Genomic DNA, 20536 nt, shown 5'->3' on the forward strand with positions numbered 1-20536 from the left:
ACTAAACAATATTTCTTACCAGCAATACTCTGTGTTCTGGTTGGTCCAAATAGATCCATATGAAGAAGCTGCAAAGCACGATTAGTGGAAACATGATGTATAGACTTGAAAGAACTTCTTACTTGTTTTCCTAGAGTGCAAGCATTGCATAACTCTGTTTTCTTGTATTTCAAATCTGGTAGACCTCGAACCAGTTTCTTGTTTGAGATATTTGAGATTTGTTTCATACTGATATGCCCCAATCTTCTATGCCATAAATCTTCATCCTCTTTGATTGAGATCAAGCAATGAGTGGAGATTGGATTGACATCTAGAAGATAGATATTGCCATGTCTTCTTCCTGTAAATGTTTGAGAAGAATCTTTGCTTGTCCCTGAGCATGTATCTTCTTGAAAATTAATTCTGAAACCTGTATCACATAGTTGGCTTATGCTTATCAAGTTGTAGTTGAGTCCTTTCACCAAAGAGACATCATTGATTGTAAGTCCTCCAATTTCAACTGTTCCTTTGCCAACAATTTTTCCTTTGGTATTTCCTCCAAAAGAAACTTTTCCACCATTCAGACTGTGTAGATCAGCGAATATGCTTGGATCTCCTGTCATATGTCTAGAACATCCACTGTCTAGGTACCACTTCCTTTTTCTCTTTGTGGTAACCTGCAAAAATCACAACATCTCAAGCTTTCTTTGGTACCCAAATTTGTTTGGGTCCTTGAGTATTAGTATACGCTGTCTTAACAAAATATCTTCTAACAGGTCTCCAGACCTTAGGACATTCATTCTCAAAATGTTGTGGATCTCCACATTTTGAGCACTTGAGTGCACTTCGGCCAACAGGTTTTACAAAATTCCTTTTGAAATGATTTTTATAAGCTTGTCGAGGAGGTCTTTGTCTTAATCTCTCCTTGACCTTTGGAAAATCAATCAAGCTATCACTTTCCTTCACAAATCCGAGACCAGATTTGTTGTAGTAAGGAATTTGAATAGAAAGGATATGCTTCAAGGTTTCTGAACCCTTTGAAAACTTGGAAGTAATTTCTGAAACTTGCTTTTTCAAAACCGCATTTTCTTTGGAAAGAAAATCTCCACTTTCCTTGACTTGATGAAATTCTTTTTGAAGGAAATCGATTTTCTCTTTTTGTGAAACATCCTGTTGCCTCAGTGATGAATTTTCCTTTTTCAAAGAAGAGATGCATTTAAGAGCAGTCTTGAATTCAAAGCATAATTCATCAATGTAATTTGATACTTCAATAGGCATGTCAGAATGTTTTACCTCAATTTCCACTTTGGGATCAGAATCTGAATCTGAGTCTAGGTCTGAGTCTGACTTAGCCATTAGACAGAAATTTGAGATATCTTCATCACTGTCTTCACATTCTGTGTCACTCCAAGTTTCTGCTTTTAAGGCCTTCTTTGCTTTCTCAAACTTGGTCTTCTTTTTCAGAAGTGGACAATTTGGCTTGATATGTCCACGTTTCTTACAGTGAAAGCATATAACATCTTTCGATCTATCAGTGTCATCGAACGATTTCTTCTTCTCAAAAGGTTTCTTACCTTTGAGGTTTCTTCCTTTGATCTTCATTTTCTTATACTTCTTTATAAAGAGAGCTAGTTCTTCATCATCAACGTCTTCATCTTCAGAATCTGCATCAGAATCAATGTTAGTCTTCAAAGCAATTGATTTATTACCTTTGGATTCAATCTCCTCATTCCGTTTCTCAGTCTCATATGATTGAAGAGTTCCAATTAACTCATTCACTGATAGAGGCTTGATCCTTTGTGTTTCTCGAAGAGATGTTTTGATGGTATCCCACTGATTTGTCAGTCCTCTCAGGAGTTTGTTGACTTTCATTGCATCCGGAACTGGTTGTCCTTGATAAGCAAGACCGTTTACTATATCAGTAAACCTGTCATACAAATCAGCAATTGATTCTCCAGGCTTCATTTTGAATGATTCATATTGACCAAGCAAAAGATTGATTTGAGTTTCCTTGGCTCGATCTGTTCCTTCATAAGTGACAAGGAGAGTATCCCAGATTTCCTTAGCTGATTCACAAGCAGCAATTTTTTTATATTCAATAGGAGATAAAGTACAATAGAGAGAATAAATTGCTTTGGAATCTAAGGTTTCTCTTTTGGATATCTCAGTTTGAGATAATGGAGGATCTGTTGTTATGCTTGCTTCTGCTTTTTCTTTTGAACCAGAAGATCTTGGATTGACTCCTCTGATGATGACATCCCATTGCATGTGATCAATTGACTTTATGAATGCCTTCATCTTATTCTTCCAGACACTATATTCCTTGCCATCGAAATATGGTGGTCTGTTGTTGCTCTGTCCTTCAATGAGCCCTGGAGCACCATAGCTAGCCATAAAGATCGTTAGCTCAGAAGTAAAACACTTCAATAAGTGAGCAACCTGCTCTGATACCAATTGATGTAGCTAGCAAGGATCACCTAGAGGGGGGTGAATAGGTGATCTAAAACAATTTTAATAATTTATGCGGAAACAAAATAGATCACAGAAGAGTCTGAATAAAATTCAGATTCAAGACAGATTATATAGACGGTGTTCTTGATGTGCAGAATGTAAAGTAAGAGATAAGGGATAGAGAATCTGCACACAAGTTTATAGTGGTTCGGCTTATAGCAAGCCTACGTCCACTCTCCCACGCTTACAGCCTACCGGCTGGATTTCACTATGTAATCAAGAGGAATTACAACTTCTGAGTGTTAACACTCTTGTGTATGATAGGACTCTCTATCTCACACAATCACTCTTACAAAGTATCCCTCAAGATCTTAATGTTTTGCTCAGAACGACAAGAGAAATGATTGGAGTATGCTCAGACTTTGGACTTGTTGATTCTTGATTATGTATTTTTTCTGCTGCTCGTTGACCTCCTTAAATACTCATCTACTTCCAAAACTAGCCGTTTGGACAGCATTCAGAGGATCATCTTCCAATCTTCACTTTGGACAGATTTGTATACAAAGGATTGAGTAGCCGTTGGATAACAAATTCTGAATCCCGCTGATTCTGGTCGCCCATACAATCAGAATCTTGGTTTCCATAAGTAGAGCTTTGTTCGTTGTAATGTATTCCTGTCGTGATGTTTGATTGTCAATCAATTTGATTTAGATTGAGACAATCAGAACATTCCTTCTGTGAAATCCATGCTAGATCACTAGCTGTTGTGTTACGTTCTGAATTCTGCGTCTGAAGAAATTCTGCGTCTGCATCTGAAGAATTTCTGCGTCTGAATGAAGAATTTCTGCATCTGCATCTGAATAACTTCTGCTTCTGCATTTGCATCTGAATAACTTCTGAGTTTGAATTTCAGAACTTCGATTATGTGGGTCTTCATAACTATACTTGACAGATTGTAAAGTCTGAATAACTTTCTTCTTATCTTCCAGAATATACAGTCCTGGAATAAAATTGTTCAGAATAAGTATCAGATTTACAATAACATGGAAGGTTTTGTCATCTTCAAAATCAATAGGAGTTTTCCTCAACATAAAAATCATTTCCAAAAGAAGTTTCTTTCCTTATTCTTTTACTCCTCCTCAATTCATCATTTGAATTTTCGAGATCATTTTTATGAAGAGGTGCGTGAGAAATAGTATCAATTCTTAACGGAAAAATATGCTCAAAAAATTTTGCATTCTTTGTCTCAACGATTGTATTGTTATCAAGCACATCACTTTTTAATATAAGAAATCTATATGCAACACTATGTTCAGCATAACCAATAAACATGCAATCGGATGTCTTAGGTCCTATTTTCCTTTTCTTAGAGCTAGGAAGCATGACCTTAGCAAGGCACCCCCACACTTTCAAATATTTTAAATTAGGACAATAACCCTTCCATAATTCATACGGTGTTTTACCAGTTTTCTTATGAGGTGTTCTATTTTGCATGTGACATGCGGACAGTATTGCTTCACCCCATAAATTATTAGGAGCTTTAGAACTAACAAGCATAGAATTCATAATTTCTTTTAATGTCCTATTTTACCTTTCAGTTACACCATTTGATTCAAGGGAATAAGCAGGTCTAGTTTCATGAATTATTCCTTCCTTTTCATAAAATTCATTAAGCAAGACAAATTCACCACCTTTATCTGATCTAACTCTTTTTATCTTTTTTATTCAATTGATTTTTTCATTAGCTTTATACAAAAGAAACATATCAAAAGCTTCATCTTTATGCCCAAGTAAATAAACTTTAGTAAATCTAGAATAATCATCAATAAAAGTCACGTAATATTGCTTACCTCCTCTGGTCATAGTTTGTTTTAAATCTCCTAAATCGGTAGGAATTAAACTCAACAATTCAGATTCTCTATTTACAGAAATACAAGGCTTTTTTGTTAATTTTGTTTCGGCACATATTATACATTTATTAAAACATGGGTTTTCAATCATAGAAATTAAACCTTGTTTTGCATTTTCTTAATATAAGAAATATTAACATGTCCAAATCTACCATGCCATAAATCAATAGATTCAACCAAGTAAACGAAAAGAAGTAGCATTTTCATCGATAACATTGGAAACGTTAAGAACAAAAAGTCCCTGATTACAATAACCCTTTCCCACAAAGACATTATTTTTTGTCATGACAATCTTGTTAGATTCAAATGACACCTTCACCCCAACCTTTCCCAAAAGAGGTACTGAAACCAGGTTTGCCCTTATATTAGGGACATGCAGTACATTATTTAGGGCCAAAGTCTTGCCAGATGTGAGCTTGAGAAGAACTTTTCCTTTCCCAAGAACTTGAGCTGTTCTTGAATCACTAAGATATATAATTTCTTCTCCTTCCCCTACTGGCGCATAGGAGGAAAAGGCATTTTTGTTTGCACAAATATGACTGGTAGCACCTGAGTCTACCACCCACTCTTTCACATTGGCCACAATATTGGCTTGGGAAATGACCGCAGCAATTATGTCGTCATCTGCTTTAACCAAGTGAACCTTTGGTTTGGCAGGATTGTCATTTCCCATTATCTTCTTTCTGCACTGCACTGCATGATGACCTGGTTTACCACAGACAAAATAAGAGCCTTTCATTTTGAAGGTGGGGTGAGCAATTTTGGGTTTGTAATCAGGTTTTTTATTATTGTAATTGTTTAGGCGATGTTGAGGTTTGCCTTGCACCAAATTTGCCCTAGTAGCAATCTCCTTAGCCTCGGTAGCTTTAATTTCCTTGCGAGTTGTTTCCTCAATTATGATATGCACGACCAGAACGACAAGTGACAATTGCTTGTCGTTGTGCTTGAGTTGTTGCTTGTAGTTGTTCCACGATCCAGGCAGCTTTTCAATCAGCAACGCCGCAACAAATTCTTCTTGTAAGTTGATGTTCTCCGCCTTTAATAAGTCCTCCACTAGCTTGTGATATTCATTGATCTGTGTCTTGATCTCCTTATCATCGGACATTTCCCATCGATAATAGTTTCCGATCACGAATTTTTGTCTGCCTACATCTTCGGCAGTGCTCTTTGCATTCATGGAGTCCCATATTTGCTTTGCTTCCTTGTACGGACAGTAAACATCAAACAATTCATTAGAAAGGGTACTAATAATTGTAGGCCTACATACCTTATTAGCATGTATCCATTGTTCTTGCAGCTTTTTATCAATTGGTTCGGCCTCCGTAAGTGCAAAAGCCACGCCGTGCACATCCAGGATGGAGAAAACTCTTTCTTGCCACCTTTTGAAGTTGTTGCCATTAAAAACTTCAATCTTTGATATGTCAGGAAAAGGTTTAGCATAGGATATATGTGGTACTGGTGGCAGCGCAATTGGAGTGTCAGAGATAGAGGCATCAACAGCGGCGGCTGTAGTAGCGGCGGCGGCGGCATCAACTTGAGAATCCATAGGTATTATCCTTAAGATTGTTGTAAAATTTGGGAAAAAGAAAGAATTGTCTGAGGTGTGCAAGCACCATCCTTAAGGATAATTCCGCCCCTCGGATTACGAAACTCGGTGCGACAGGCTCTGGCGGCTATTCTCCCAAGATACAACAGACCTTCTTCTATATTCCACACTGAATATTAGGAGGAACAGGAACAACGTAACGTGTATAACCCAGAAAGGAAAGAAAGGATTTTGACAAAAAGGATATTCTTTTTTGGAATTTGGTGTATCTTCCAAGATTGACTCTTTTGAAGTTTTATTTTTATATTGATTAGAAATAAAGCCGTTGAGAAATCGTTATATAGCCATTGTAAAATAATGAAGGGTTTATGAAGAAATAAAGCATACGCAAAAAGGCCGTTATATTACCATTGAAGAGCCGTTATATGACCGTTAAAAAAAAATAATGATGGCTTTTATTGCGATCATAATTTTTATCAAAACTATTACTTTTAAATTTTACAAAACTATCGAAATATCCAACAAAAATTACATCGCCTATTAGGCGGACGCTTGATCTAGACTATGTATAGAGGAGGGAAGCTGATAGTTAAAGACATGGCCTTTGATTGAACCAATAAGCAACTTCCAAGGAAGGCGTGCTTCTAGGTTCCCGTGACAAATGGAAAAGAGACGGGTCCATATATGTTGCGACCGTCCCGACCAAGCGTTGAGGACCAACGGGTTTAGAGATAATGCCAAGTTGGGAACCAACGGTCCTTAATTGGCTTGGGTTCTCCCAGGTCCTTACCTCGCACGACATTGGAATTTTTGTGTTAGTCTAAATTAATCCAAAGAAAAAACTTCTATATGAAGGAATCGCCACTAGCCTATTGAGGCCAAGTAGGGGCCAAGTGAGGCACGGGATGATACCTTACTTTTTACGTAACAAGAGATATAGGGTCAGAAACTTGATTGCACTAGTTATCTAATGAGTATTCTTTCGGTACCTAAACTTGATTATTTGTTAATTAAGTCGCACATGTAGTTTTATTATTCAATTACGAGTCCTAAAGTTCTTGTTCGCTCAGTGCCCATGCAATATTTGTGTATTTATTATGGTCCTAAAATGTAACCTAACCATTCAACTAAAATTGGAAAATCATAATTCAAAGAAACAGTATAAAAGAATCACTATCAGTTCATTAAATATAGGAATGAAAAAACAAGTAAAGAGTAAAATGTAGTAAAGCAACCCGATGCAAGTTAGACAAAGAATATAATATGACCTCATTATTAAGGCTCTGAGGGGGTAACTGGGTTCCCTCGGATGCCTGGGGTGTAACATGGTTTCCTAGATGTCCTCGCGATGCCGTGGTAGGTGCGAGATGCCTGAGGGGGGTAACTGGGTTCCCTCGGATGCCTGGGGGTGTAACACGGTTCCCCAGATGTCCTTGCGATGCCGTGGTAGGTGCGAGATGCCTGAGGGGGTGACTGGGTTCCCTCGGTTGCTTGGGGGTGTAACACGGTTCCCCAGATGTCCTCGCGATGCCGTGATGGGTGCGAGATGCCCGGGGGGTAACTGGGTTCCCCGGAGGATGTTGTAGCTTGAGTTACTAAATCAATGCGAAGTAAAACTCTTGTGATTGCATAACGTATGCAATGAGAATTCGTGTGAATGGATGTTAGTCTATTGACAATATTTTATCGGGTGAATTACGCCCAAATAAAAAGGGAGTCTTATATGTTATGGTTGGTTGTGAATTGGTTCATCTGTCTACCTATTTGACTCGATTGAAATGCCTGTCATTATCCGTTTAGTATGGCGTAATAGAGTTTACTTGGCTGAGTTTTCGTTCACTGTTTATCGTTGACACATTTTTTACAGATCTTCGAACATGTCACCGACGATAGTGTTAGTAGTGGTGGAGGTGGTGGCGACAAGTAGAGAAGTGGAGTTGTGGATGTAGCTGCATTAGGGGAGTAGGACCCCATTTTGACCTCCCAGATGAAATTTTTCTATCATGCTTGAAGAGGATGTCATCCAAATCACCTTTTGTATATAAATAAAAAGTGGGAAATGAAGATATGGTATTTTGTTGTGGATGTGTCCATTGATCGAGAAATGTTTAATTTGATTGTGTTTTGTCTTCCGCTTGTGCTAAAAGTGAAAAGATTAAGAATGCATTAGTAAGTGGCGTGTCTGGGATGCCACAGGTGATCTGGAGATCATTTTCATCTCTGCAGATGAGGATGAAGAGGCCTTCAGTGGATACTTTTCCAAGATGCCGTGGCTTGCGATCCCGTATTCCGACTCGGAGAAGCGCGATAGCTTGGATGAATTGTTTGAGGTGAGGGGCATACCCCACCTTGTGATTCTGGACGGCACCGGTACACTCTCAACAGATAGGGGAGTGGAGATTGTCCGCGAGTATGGAGTGGGAGGTCACCCTTTCACTCCAGAACGCATCAAAGAGTTAAAAGAGCAGGAAGAAGCTGCTAAGAGAAATCAATCACTGACCTCTCTTTTGGTTCGTGAATCTCGTGACTTCGTAGTTTCATCCGATGGGAAGAAGGTAAGCAAAAAAGATCTTTGATGCAGTTGCAACAGATGGTCGTGTGTGCTTATGATTCGGTTTTCCGTCCTCCTTTTACTAATCTAGTCTATGTGGACAAACTAGGTTCCTGTTACTGAGCTTGAAGGAAAAACCGTGGGTCTGTATTTCTCATTGTCCATGTACAAATCATGCGTCGATTTCACGCCAATGTTAGTGGAGGTTCATGAGAAGTTGAAGGTCAAAGGAGAGAGTTTTGAGATCGTTCAGATACCAGGTTTAAGAGGAAGACAGCTGCGGATAGATTGTAGTTTAGGCATTCCTACAATCGCCCTGCCTTTTGGTCATTTACAGAACTGTTTCTTTAGTGATATTGAGGGAATCATTGATGGACTGGACTCTTGAGGTAAGTGGCTCAAGGCTAGCTTCCATTCTTGCGATACCATGGAGAGAAGGGCTTCTTCGATGGGTAAAAAGAAAAGCAAAGTCTATTCCTGAGGCACACGACTACGTGCATACGACGTGCATGCGTTGAGTTAAACGATTGCGACCAAGTACATCAAAATGCCCCCCCCCCCCGCACGTGGTGCGGTCCGTGCCAGCGGTTACTCTGGTGGAGGTGTACAATGAACTTTCCCGAAAAGGTGATCTGGAGATCATTTTCATCTCTGCAAATGAGGATGAAGAGGCCTTCAGTGGATACTTTTCCAAGATGCCGTGGCTTGCGATCCCGTATTCCGACTCGGAGAAGCGCGATAGCTTGGATGAATTGTTTGAGGTGAGGGGCATACCCCACCTTGTGATTCTGGACGGCACCGGTACAGTCTCAACTGATAGGGGAGTGGAGATTGTCCGCGAGTATGGAGTGGGAGGTCACCCTTTCACTCCAGAACGCATCAAAGAGTTAAAAGAGCAGGAAGAAGCTGCTAAGAGAAATCAATCATTGACCTCTCTTTTGGTCCGTGAATCTCGTGACTTCGTAGTTTCATCCGATGGGAAGAAGGTAAGCAAAAAAGATCTTTGATGCAGTTGCAACAGATGGTCGTGTGTGCTTATGATTCGGTTTTCCGTCCTCCTTTTACTAATCTAGTCTATGTGGACAAACTAGGTTCCTGTTACTGAGCTTGAAGGACAAACCGTGGGTCTGTATTTCTCATTGTCCATGTACAAATCATGCGTCGATTTCACGCCAATGTTAGTGGAGGTTCATGAGAAGTTGAAGGTCAAAAGAGAGAGTTTTGAGATCGTTCAGATACCAGGTTTAAGAGGAAGACAGCTGCGGATAGATTGTAGTTTAGGCATTCCTACAATCGCCCTGCCTTTTGGTCATTTACAGAACTGTTTCTTTAGTGATATTGAGGGAATCATTGATGGACTGGACTCTTGAGGTAAGTGGCTCAAGGCTAGCTTCCATTCTTGCGATACCATGGAGAGAAGGGTTTCTTCGATGGGTAAAAAGAAAAGCAAACTCTATTCCTGAGGCACACGACTACGTGCATGCGACGTGCATGCGTTGAGTTAAACGATCGCGACCAAGTGCATCAAAATGCTTTCCCCCCGCACGTGGTGCGGTCCGTGCCAGCGGTTCACCCCGACTCTGGTGGAGGTGTACAATGAACTTTCCCCAAAAGGTGATCTGGAGATCATTTTCATCTCTGCAAATGAGGATGAAGAGGCCTTCAGTGGATACTTTTCCAAGATGCCGTGGCTTGCGATCTCGTATTCCGACTCGGAGAAGCGCGATAGCTTGGATGAATTGTTTGAGGTGAGGGGCATACCCCACCTTGTGATTCTGGACGGCACCAGTACAGTCTCAACAGATAGGGGGGTGGAGATTGTCCGCGAGTATGGAGTGGGAGGTCACCCTTTCACTCTAGAACGCATCAAAGAGTTGAAAGAGCAGGAAGAAGCTGCTAAGAGAAATCAATCATTGACCTCTCTTTTGGTCCGTGAATCTCGTGACTTCGTAGTTTCATCCGATGGGAAGAAGGTAAGCAAAAAAGATCTTTGATGCAGTTGTAACAGATGGTCGTGTGTGCTTATGATTCGGTTTTCCGTCCTCCTTTTACTAATCTAGTCTATGTGGCCAAACTAGGTTCCTGTTACTGAGCTTGAAGGAAAAACCGTGGGTCTGTATTTCTCATTGTCCATGTACAAATCATATGTCGATTTCACGCCAATGTTAGTGGAGGTTCATGAGAAGTTGAAGGTCAAAGGAGAGAGTTTTGAGATCGTTCAGATACCTCTCTGGATGATGATGAAGAATCATTCAACCAAGCCTTTGGAAGCTTGCCATGGCTTTCATTACCATTTAAAGACAAAAAATGCGAGATGTTGATTAGGTACTTTGAGCTCTCGACCCTACCCACTCTGGTCATTATCGGTCCTGATGGGAAGACTCTCCAATCCGACGTTGCTGAAACCGTCGAGGAGCACGGCGTTGCAGCTTACCCATTCACTCCAGAAAAGTTTGCAGAGCTTGCAGAGATATAGAAGAAAAGGGAAGAATCTCAGACCTTGGAGTCAATCTTGGTTTCAGGGGATCGAGATTTCGTCCTTGGAAAGGAAGGAACCAAGGTAAATTTGTTTTTCCTCCTAGAAACTAGTGACTTGGAAATTTTTATAGCCCTAAATTTCGTTATCCCTCGGGTTACTTGAGGTGACGAAAGGATTGAAACCAGGTCTACAACTAGGAAAATCGTTTTTGATATATGCTGTTTCACGTGCTTTTTCCATCGATTGGTGGTTCATGAAGTTGTTTCTTAACTTGGATTGCAGATTCCAGTATCAGACTTTGTAGGGAAGACTGTCCTCCTTTACTTCTCGACACATCGGTGCCCTCCTTGCTGCGCATTCCTGCCAGTGCTAACGGAGGCATACGAAAAGATCAAGGCCAAAGACGAGGCCTTTGAGTTGATCTTCATTTCCAGCGACAAGGACCAAATTGCCTTTGACGATTATTTTGCTCAGATGCCGTGGCTGGCGCTCCCCTTTGGCGATGAGAGGAAGAAATCCCTAAATCACAAATTCAAGGTCGCTGGAACCCCCACACTCATAGCCATCGGCCCAACGGGCCGAACGCTGACTAAAGAAGCAAGGGATCTTATATTGGACCACGGGGCTGATGCTTATCCTTTTACCGCTGAACATATCAAGAAGTTGGAGGAAAAGTCGACTAAGAACGAGCCGGATGAAGAAGAAGAAGACTAAGGTGATGAAGCAACTGGGGAGGAGGCAAAAGAAGGAGAAGCCGGAGAAGGATGGGTCTGTGATGGTGAAGTATGTTATAAAGCCTAAAAGTTACTAGTCGATCTGTTTTCTATGACTCGCTTGAAGCAGTTTGCTCCTTTTTCTGTGAGTGATGTGTCTGAGCTTGATCTGCTTTTTCTGTGAGTGATGTGTTTGAGCTTGATCTACGAAGGTTCTCGTATATGGGATGTACATTCAAACTTTAGTGTGTTATTATGACTGAGAGTTTGCTGTCGTAATAAAATCTTTATTGTATATAAGCCATGTGCCAAGCAGCGCAATAGGCTCAAATAGTCTGTGATTGGCATTCGCCGTACAGGCAGCTCCGGCTCTCCTTATGGAGATACAGCTTTGAGATTTGCATGCCGGCTGGACTTAATAGGACACGCTCAACGATACAGAAGTATGGATCACTCCTATAGTGCTAGTGCTTAGTTCTTGTTCAGTCTACCAATATGATAATAGATCATCCGTTATATCAATAGACGATGACTCTAGATCCAGATCGGTTGATATAATTAGTGGTAATGGAAAGTTAATCAGCCCTCAATAATGGAATGTTAATCAGCCCAAAATAAGTCTCCTAACATCAAGAAAATGATCCATTTTCAGTTTATCAAAGAGGTTGAACTGCAGATAGAATAGGTACATTCAACATCATATGTTCTTTTCCTACTTTAGCATCAAACGGGACTTGGCAAAGTTCATCATTTAGATCATATTGGTTCCACTTTTACTTTTTTGATTGGCGATAAGGAAAATCGATACTTAGATGCGATAGCTAAAACTAGAGGATGAAGATTGGAGACCCTTATCTAAAGGTCCGCTTCCCACCCTTTCGCTCGTAAAACACCTAAAGACATTGAGAATGAATTGATTCGTAGCCTAGAGATTTATCCTTCAACCGACATCACTTGCTACTATTACCTAGTCAAGAAGTTTAACTCAGCAATTATCTTTAACAAGGAGCACAAGATCAAGCTAATCTTGATTAAAGTCCAGCGTGAAAGATAAGCTGCGCTCGAGAAAAAATAAAGCATCTTCCAGTAAACCTAGTAATTGAAGAGATGCATCACATATTTCCTTCCTGTATTATGCTAATATTTCATCTACCGCCTTAGAGATAATGCAGCCTAATTTATATTACTTTTCCCTCCCAGCAACTGAAATTCATTCATTCAGTAGGGTTTTCGAAGCTTTGCTTCGCTGTATGCTAGCAATTACTTAGCCACATTCATACATATATGTATGCAATAGAGAAACTAACCACCGGAATATATGGCTCAAAAGCCAGAACCTTAAATGAGAGAATACTGTCATGCAATAGGAAAAACACTGAAGGCATCAACTCATATCCATCAAACTGACAATAAAACTAAAGAAGTCACACGTTATCCATACCAATTCCATCCATCAGCAGACATTATTTACCCTAACATGAAGCCAAACATTAGAACTGACCAAACAAGAGAAACACACCAACTTGACTTGATGAAACCTTTCCGCATGAGACTTAAAAGCCACCACGCAGACGAAGGACCAAGTGCAGAGTCGACTCTTTCTGGATGTTATAACCGGCCAGTGTCCTTCCGTCTTCCAGTTGCTTCCCGGAAAAAATCAGCCTCTGCTGGTCTGGTGGGATGCCCTCCTTGTCCTGGATCTTTGCCTTCACATTGTCAATGGTGTCCGAACTCTCCACCTCCAGAGTGATGGTCTTTCCGGTCAGAGTCTTGACAAAGATCTGCATTCCACGGCGGAGGCGAAGCACAAGATGTAGAGTTGACTCCTTCGGAATGTTGTAATCCGCCAGTGTCCGGCCATCCTCAAGTTGCTTCCCCGTGAAAATCAACCTCTGCTGATCTGGGGGAATGCCTTCCTTGTCCTGTATCGTAGCTTTGACATTATCAATGGTATCCAAGCTCTCGACTTCCAAAGTTATGGTCTTCCCAGTCAGGGTCTTGACAAAAATCTGCATGCCCCCCTCAACCACAGCACCAAGTGAAGAGTGGACTCCTTCTGAATGTTATAATCCGCCAAAGTCCTTCCATCCTCAAGTTGTTTCCCGGTAAAGATAAGCCTTTGCTGATCTGGGGGAATGCCTTCCTTGTCCTGAATTTTCGCCTTGACATTGTCAATGGTGTCGGAGCTCTCAACTTCCAAAGTGATGGTCTTCCCAATCAGGGTCTTGACAAAGATTTGCATTCCTCCCCTCAAGCGAAGCACCAAGTGAAGAGTGGACTCCTTTTGGATGTTGTAGTCTGCCAGAGTCCTGCCATCCTCGAGTTGCTTGCCGGCGAAAATCAACCTCTGCTGGTCTGGGGGATTCCCTCCTTGTCCTGGATTTTCGCCTTCACATTATCGATAGTGTCCGAACTTTCGACCTCAAGGGTTATGGTCTTGCCAGTCAGGGTCTTGATAAAGATTTGCATTCCTCCCCTCAGCCGAAGCACCAAGTGAAGAGTGGGTTCCTTTTGGATGTTGTAGTCTGCCAGAGTCCTGCCATCCTCGAGTTGCTTGCCGGCATAAATCAACCTCTGCTGGTCTGGGGGATTCCCTCCTTGTCCTGGATTTTCGCCTTTACATTATCGATAGTGTCCGAACTTTCGACCTCAAGGGTTATGGTCTTGCCAGTGAGGGTCTTCACAAAGATTTGCATTCCTCCCCTCAGACGAAGCACCAAGTGAAGAGTGGATTCCTTCCGTGCCTTCTTGATCCGACGCCGACAAGATAGGTTTTCCTCGTGGGAGGATGGATGGATGGATGCCTTCGTTTTGGATGGAGACCCTCGAGGCCCACGCGCCCAGCGACGTGGTGCATGCTACGCGCGGAGTACGCGGATTTCCTCCCTCCTTCCTTCCTTCCCTCCCTGTAAACCCACGGGTGCTCCTATGACCTTAACCGTTGTTTTGTACTTGGTAGCTTTTTGAACAGCAGGATGATTAAAAAAAGAAAAAGGTTAATATGACGAAAAATTCAAAACTGATATAGCTGTAGCGAATTTATCCTAAACTAATTTTTTGATCATAAAAAAAATCTCAAATTGATATATTTGTGACAAATTTACTCTCCGTTAAATTTGATTAATATCACGAAAAATCACAAAATGGTACATCTGTGACAAACGGAGGGTAAAACCCCAAATTGATGCACTCGTCAACTATCACGTGTAATCCAGTGTGGATACCTAATTTTTTACCTATCCGTTTTAGGTTAATTACATATAAAATCAGGGGTTAATTTTTAATCCCTAAACAAAAATATTTTCATTAAATTATGTGGCATATAAATATTAGATGCATTGGCATTAATAAGATCTATCAGGCATATTTTTCTTGTTAAAAAAATAAAAAAAACAACAAAAAAGCAGAAGAAGATCAGGCCGGTTCGACCCGGTCCGATTGAGCCAGCCCCTTTTTGCTTATTGTTATTTCTTTCTTTCTCTTTTGGGCTTGGCCCTTTCTTGCTTTCCTTCCTTTTCTCTCCAGCCCAACCCTCTTTCCCTTGTTTTATTTCCAGCCCAGCCCCTCTTGTTTCTCTCCCTCACGCTCGCACGCTCTCACGCTTTCACTCCCCTTCACGACAAACACCGAAAACGACAGAGAAAGACGGGGGCAATCGTACGACGCAGAAGAGCAGAACGCGCAGCAGCAGAGGGAGCGTCGCTCTGCGTCGAAAGGGGAGATGTCAGGCACGTACAGTGGTCCAAAAAGGGGGCCCCGTCCCGGGATAAAGAGGCTGAGAGTGAGAGAGAATAGGGGGGGATGCTTGAACGAAGAAAGAACAGGGAGCGAGAGAAGAGACGGAGAAGAGAGAACAGAGAGTGAGAGGAGAGACACCGAGAGAGATCTTGAGGGGAATCGGAGAAGACGAAGCTTCGCTCGTTCGTCGGAGGACCGCCCCAATCGCCGTCGAGGCCCCCTCTGCCGTGCACTAAGAGCTCGCGAACTCCCGACTTAGCCGTTCTCTCATTCTTGGCCGTCGGAGCTCCTCTCGACCGAGCTGAGAGACCCGCGGAGAACCCTTCGTTGCAAGAAGATTAGCGATCATTAGGAGCATTTTGCGCGCCGGCGACACTTGCCCAACTGATCTGAAACTCGGCGACTGCGACTGAACCAGGTACTTACTTGCCCTGTTCTTTCCCATGCATCTCCGTAGTCTCACTTACCAAGTTCACTAGGTGGTGTCGTGACCCAATCATGTGATACCGAAGCTGGATCGTAGTGTATAATGACGACTTGGGTCTGTAAGTATCATGTTTGGGGCCAAGGATCATGTTGAAATTAAATTCGGACCTCGCATTCTTAGTCGCATGCTAACTGTTCGTCGAAATGCTTGAATGCGATATTAGAAGCTTTGAGCACCGAGTTTGGGTCTGAAAGTTTCGAACCTTTTTGTGTAAACTGAGATGAATTTTTCGTCATACACGGTCGTTTAGAGTTGTATACATCGTGTTTAAAGCTAGAAATCGCATTGAATCTCACCCAAGAACGTGTTTCTCAGCTTGCATACCACATGTTCAACGAAATGCCTAAATAGAAGTCCGAATGGTTTTTTTGTGGAATTGGTGCTTGGAACTCGGTTTTTATGCCTTTTTGTTCTTATACTTGTTGGATCAACACTGACTCTGTGGTTTCTTTCGATTTCGTGGCATGAAAATCGTTTTCCCGAGCATCCATGGATGAACGCCTTTCATGGGAGATCCATTCCCCTCACCGGAGTTGCCCGCTGTTAAAGGCCGCTCCGGTCCATCGCCAGCACTGGCGGCCCGAGCCGACGGCCGGCGGTAGCATCCCGGCGCGGCCTCAGTTGGAGGCGTGAAGCCTCGGGCGTGAATGGGCCTTCGGTGAAGAACAACACAAAGAAGAAGACGTTCTGGGGAGAATGTTGAGACTATAGGAAAGAAAGAAGAAGAAGTGGAAAGCTGAAGAAAGCTCAAGTCTTCTATACGCATCAAATATTGATTAATGTTCTGCGTAACTGATTTCTGTTCTTTGAGCTAAGGGAAAACAGAGTAGTTGACATTCTGTTAGTTCAGTTGTACAGATTTGTTTCTTCTGTTAGTTCAGTTGTACAGTTGTATTTCTGGTGTATGAGCTGTAACTCGAGCAGTAGTTTAACTTGAAGAGCTGTACGTGTTATATAAGCAGTAAGATACACAAGAGAGAAGTTAAGCTCTCAGATGAAGTTCTGTATGTAGTTCGAGTTCTTCAACTGTAAATTTCCTTTCTTCTTTCTTCATTTCTCAAGTTCTTCACATGGTATCAGAGCCATTTCTCTGAGAGCAAAGCTGTGAATCTCGATCTTTTCTCTTGAAGAACACAGCAATGGCAGCGAGAATACCAAGATATCCTTTTCCTATCCACGTAAACATTGCTAACTTTGTTACAATCAAACTTGCAGAAGACAATTTTCTTCTCTGGCAGACTCAGTTTCACAGATTTCTCCGGAGTCAAGAGCTATTTGGTTTCGTCAGTGGAGAAATTCCACCACCACAGAAGTTACAACTCGATATTGAAGGGAACGAGACTGAAGCTGTGAATCCTGAATACAATGATTGGGTGAGAGCTGATCAACTGGTATCATCATGGATTAGTGGTGCAGTTTCTGAGCATATACTAGGGTTGGTATGGCGGCCGGATAACAACTGTTCTAAAAGTTAAAACTGTTAGATGAAGGCGTGATTTATTATTTAATTACTCTAATACTCCCCCTCACACTTAGTCTGGTCTTTTTAAACTAAGCGTGGAAATATTTAATTGGGGAGGTAAATGGGGTTTGGAAAGATTTGAACTCGGACCTCCTGCTCTGATACCATGATAGATTTGGTGAGACCACTGCCAATTGTTCTAAAAGCTTAAACTGTTAGATGAATGCGTGGTTTATTATTTAATTACTCTAACAACCTTATTTGAGATTGATCTAGACACTTTGGGTCCTTATTCGAAAAAAATAGCTCCACTTTTTATCTTTATTTGGAATTTTTCCTAGCTAATACTGAGCCCAATTTTTTTTCTTCTTCTTCATTTTTTTTATCCGCATTTCCATTTTTATTTTTCGCTTTCTCTTTGTGCCCTTTCACGAATCAGAGCTCTTTCTGCGATTTGAGAGCAAACTCCCAACTAATACATGAGATTTCCAGAACTTCAAAAATAACGGCCATGGATCAACAAACATATCAAAATCATAAGTTGTAAACCAATCTATGCTCCGCCATCAATTACCTCCGTCAACAAACTCCGAATTTTCTCAATCAGCCATTACGCTCAGCCATTGTCACCGGCCATCCGGTGATAGAAATTTTCGTATCGGCCGACATTCTCCGAATATCAAAAACTACCAAAGCTAATATGAGCAATTTCAAGACATTACTGGATATTCGGTAATATGCATACCGGTGACTCTCACTCATTTTCCTCGCCATTGTTCACCATAAGAAGATCATCCAATACGGAGAACATAATAAGCAACAACAAATGCAGGTTCAGATTCAGTAACAATGAAACAACGAATGGAATCAGATACTTCTGACAAACGATTCATATCAACACTTTTTCAGATCTGAGAATGTCATGAACTATTTCTCGGTCATGCCATTGGAGGCGTTTTGTCAAACAGTGTACGTGCAACCAAAGGATTGACTCGAGCTATGGAACCAAAGGCATGTTTTCATCTAAAATCCTAAAACCAGTGTCAAAATCACAAAACCGTCACAAATCATCCAGTTACAGCTTAGAAAAGAGGGGAATGAGTTTGCCCGGTTTATCGGCGGTACAGAGGCTGAAACAAGAGCTCGAGACGACGAATAAGAGTCTTACGATCATCCGCGCACGAAGTTAGAACCAGCGGAGAAGTTCTAACGGAAACTGGATTAGTCGTATGTTAGGGGAAGCTGGATTTTCTGACTCGGCCGATGAGCATGCCGGAGTATAAAGGTTTTAGATGCGTTGGCTATGAAGTTCAACTCCAGTGCAGAAAGTATTGAGTGAGCGCGAAGCACTCTGGACGCTCCGATCAGAAATGCAGGAGAGAACAGAGGCGTGGCCAGCAAAGCTTGAAGATGGCGGAGGGCGTCGATGGACGGTGGGCTCCGGCTATTTGTTATTTCTGTCTCTTTTTTTTTTTATTATCTTTTGAAAATGAATATTTGAATTATCGACTAAAATTCGGGTGTCAAAAATAGGTGGGTTAGACCTATATGTTGTAACTCAATTTCATTGGTTTTTATTTATGTCAGTGACCGTAATTTTTTTTCACTTATAATCAGTAATTTATATTCCCGATTTGTTATTTGTCTTTAGAGTTCCTAACCCGAAAATGTTAATACTTAGTAATTAACCATGAGTATTAGTAAGATACCATAAATTGGCGTTTGTGATGATACCCATACTCAGTAATTTTCCTTAATAATGATAACTTTCGTATAAGTCCTCGTAAATGACAAGTTAATGATAACCCTTTAAAATGTAGTAATTTAAACTAAAATTCTCGTAAGTTTGAATTTTCTAACGTTTGTAAATTTTTTTTTCACTTATAATTGGTAATTTATATTTCCGACTTGTTATTTGTCTTTAGAGTTCCTAACCCGAAAATGTTAATACTTAGTAATTAACCATGAGTATTAGTAAGATACCATAAATTGGCGTTTGTGATGATACCCATACTCAGTAATTTTCCTTAATAATGATAACTTTCGTATAAGTCCTCGTAAATGACAAGTTAATGATAACCCTTTAAAATGTAGTAATTTAAACTAAAATTCTCGTAAGTTTGAATTTTCTAACGTTTGTAAATTTTTTTTTCACTTATAATTGGTAATTTATATTTCCGACTTGTTATTTGTCTTTAGAGTTCCTAACCCGAAAATGTTAATACTTAGTAATTAACCATGAGTATTAGTAAGATACCATAAATTGGCGTTTGTGATGATACCCATACTCAGTAATTTTCCTTAATAATGATAACTTTCGTATAAGTCCTCGTAAATGACAAGTTAATGATAACCCTTTACAATGTAGTAATTTTAACTAAAATTCTCGTAAGTTTGAATTTTCTAACGTTTGTAACTTTCCATGGAATATTGTAAACAACATGAATTTCTTGTAATTTTTATTTTCTCTAGTCTGAGTAAATTATGACAATGATCGTAACATTCATTTACAGATTCGGAATTTAAGGACCCTTTACATGTCATAGTTTTCCTTCATCAACAGTAACACTGACAATCTTGTAGTCAATAATTTTGATTAAATATTCGTAAGTTCCTGTCTTTCTAAAATCATCTAGCGGTCGAAATTTATTCACCCTAAAGCCAACGGCTTAGATTGAGTTTGACCGGTTATGTGCGATATCTCATGTCTTATGTCAATTTGGAGAGGTCATTTGACGGTCGAAACTTATTCACTTTTAATATAACGGCTTAGATTGAGTTTGACCGGTTCTATATGATATCTCAAGACCCTATATCAATCAGGAGAGGTCATATTGAGTAATTTAGAAGTTAACACTAAACCCTCAAATCGTCATCACTTTGTGTAGTTACTTGGAGTACTTTTTAATACTTGGCTTACATGCATCTTTTTTTTTTTTTTTGGTCGGAGCTTACATGCATCTAGTTGGTCTAGGTAATTACAGATCGTTAGAGCATATCCTTTCTAGTATATATATGGTTGGTGGCTAGACTAGGCCTATTTGCAATTAGACAAGGGCAAAAATGATTATCGGGATGAGAGAGCTCGGATAAAATGCTAGGATTCTAGAATGGCATAAAATGCAAGAATATACCTAATCATGAATCTAATAGGGGAGTGTCATTAGGCAATAGGGGCCAATACTAACGAGGGCACTTTTTAAGTGGAGGAGCACGTGAC

The 20536-nt window shown here is 40.7% G+C and overlaps 1 protein-coding gene and 2 pseudogenes across 1 annotated transcript; 2 read left to right on the forward strand and 1 right to left on the reverse strand.

Annotated features, from left to right (window-relative positions):
- Nucleotides 1-7253: 7253 nt before the first annotated feature.
- LOC130138398 (probable nucleoredoxin 1) lies at nucleotides 7254-9807 on the forward strand. Its single transcript, XM_056312388.1, has 6 exons — nucleotides 7254-7443; nucleotides 8083-8441; nucleotides 8547-8697; nucleotides 8789-8840; nucleotides 8976-9423; nucleotides 9529-9807. Exons 1-6 carry the CDS (start codon nucleotides 7254-7256, stop codon nucleotides 9805-9807), a joined length of 1479 nt encoding a protein of 492 aa, XP_056168363.1.
- A 159-nt stretch (nucleotides 9808-9966) lies between these two features.
- On the forward strand, nucleotides 9967-11663 carry LOC115668015 (probable nucleoredoxin 1; annotated as a pseudogene).
- A 1269-nt stretch (nucleotides 11664-12932) lies between these two features.
- LOC115668808 (polyubiquitin-like) lies at nucleotides 12933-14364 on the reverse strand (annotated as a pseudogene).
- Between the last annotated feature and the right edge of the window lie 6172 nt (nucleotides 14365-20536).

This window comes from Syzygium oleosum, unplaced genomic scaffold, assembly GCF_021117445.2.
Source record: "Syzygium oleosum isolate NSW1041296 unplaced genomic scaffold, Sole_v2.1 Sole_v2.06, whole genome shotgun sequence".
Taxonomy (NCBI): domain Eukaryota; kingdom Viridiplantae; phylum Streptophyta; class Magnoliopsida; order Myrtales; family Myrtaceae; genus Syzygium; species Syzygium oleosum.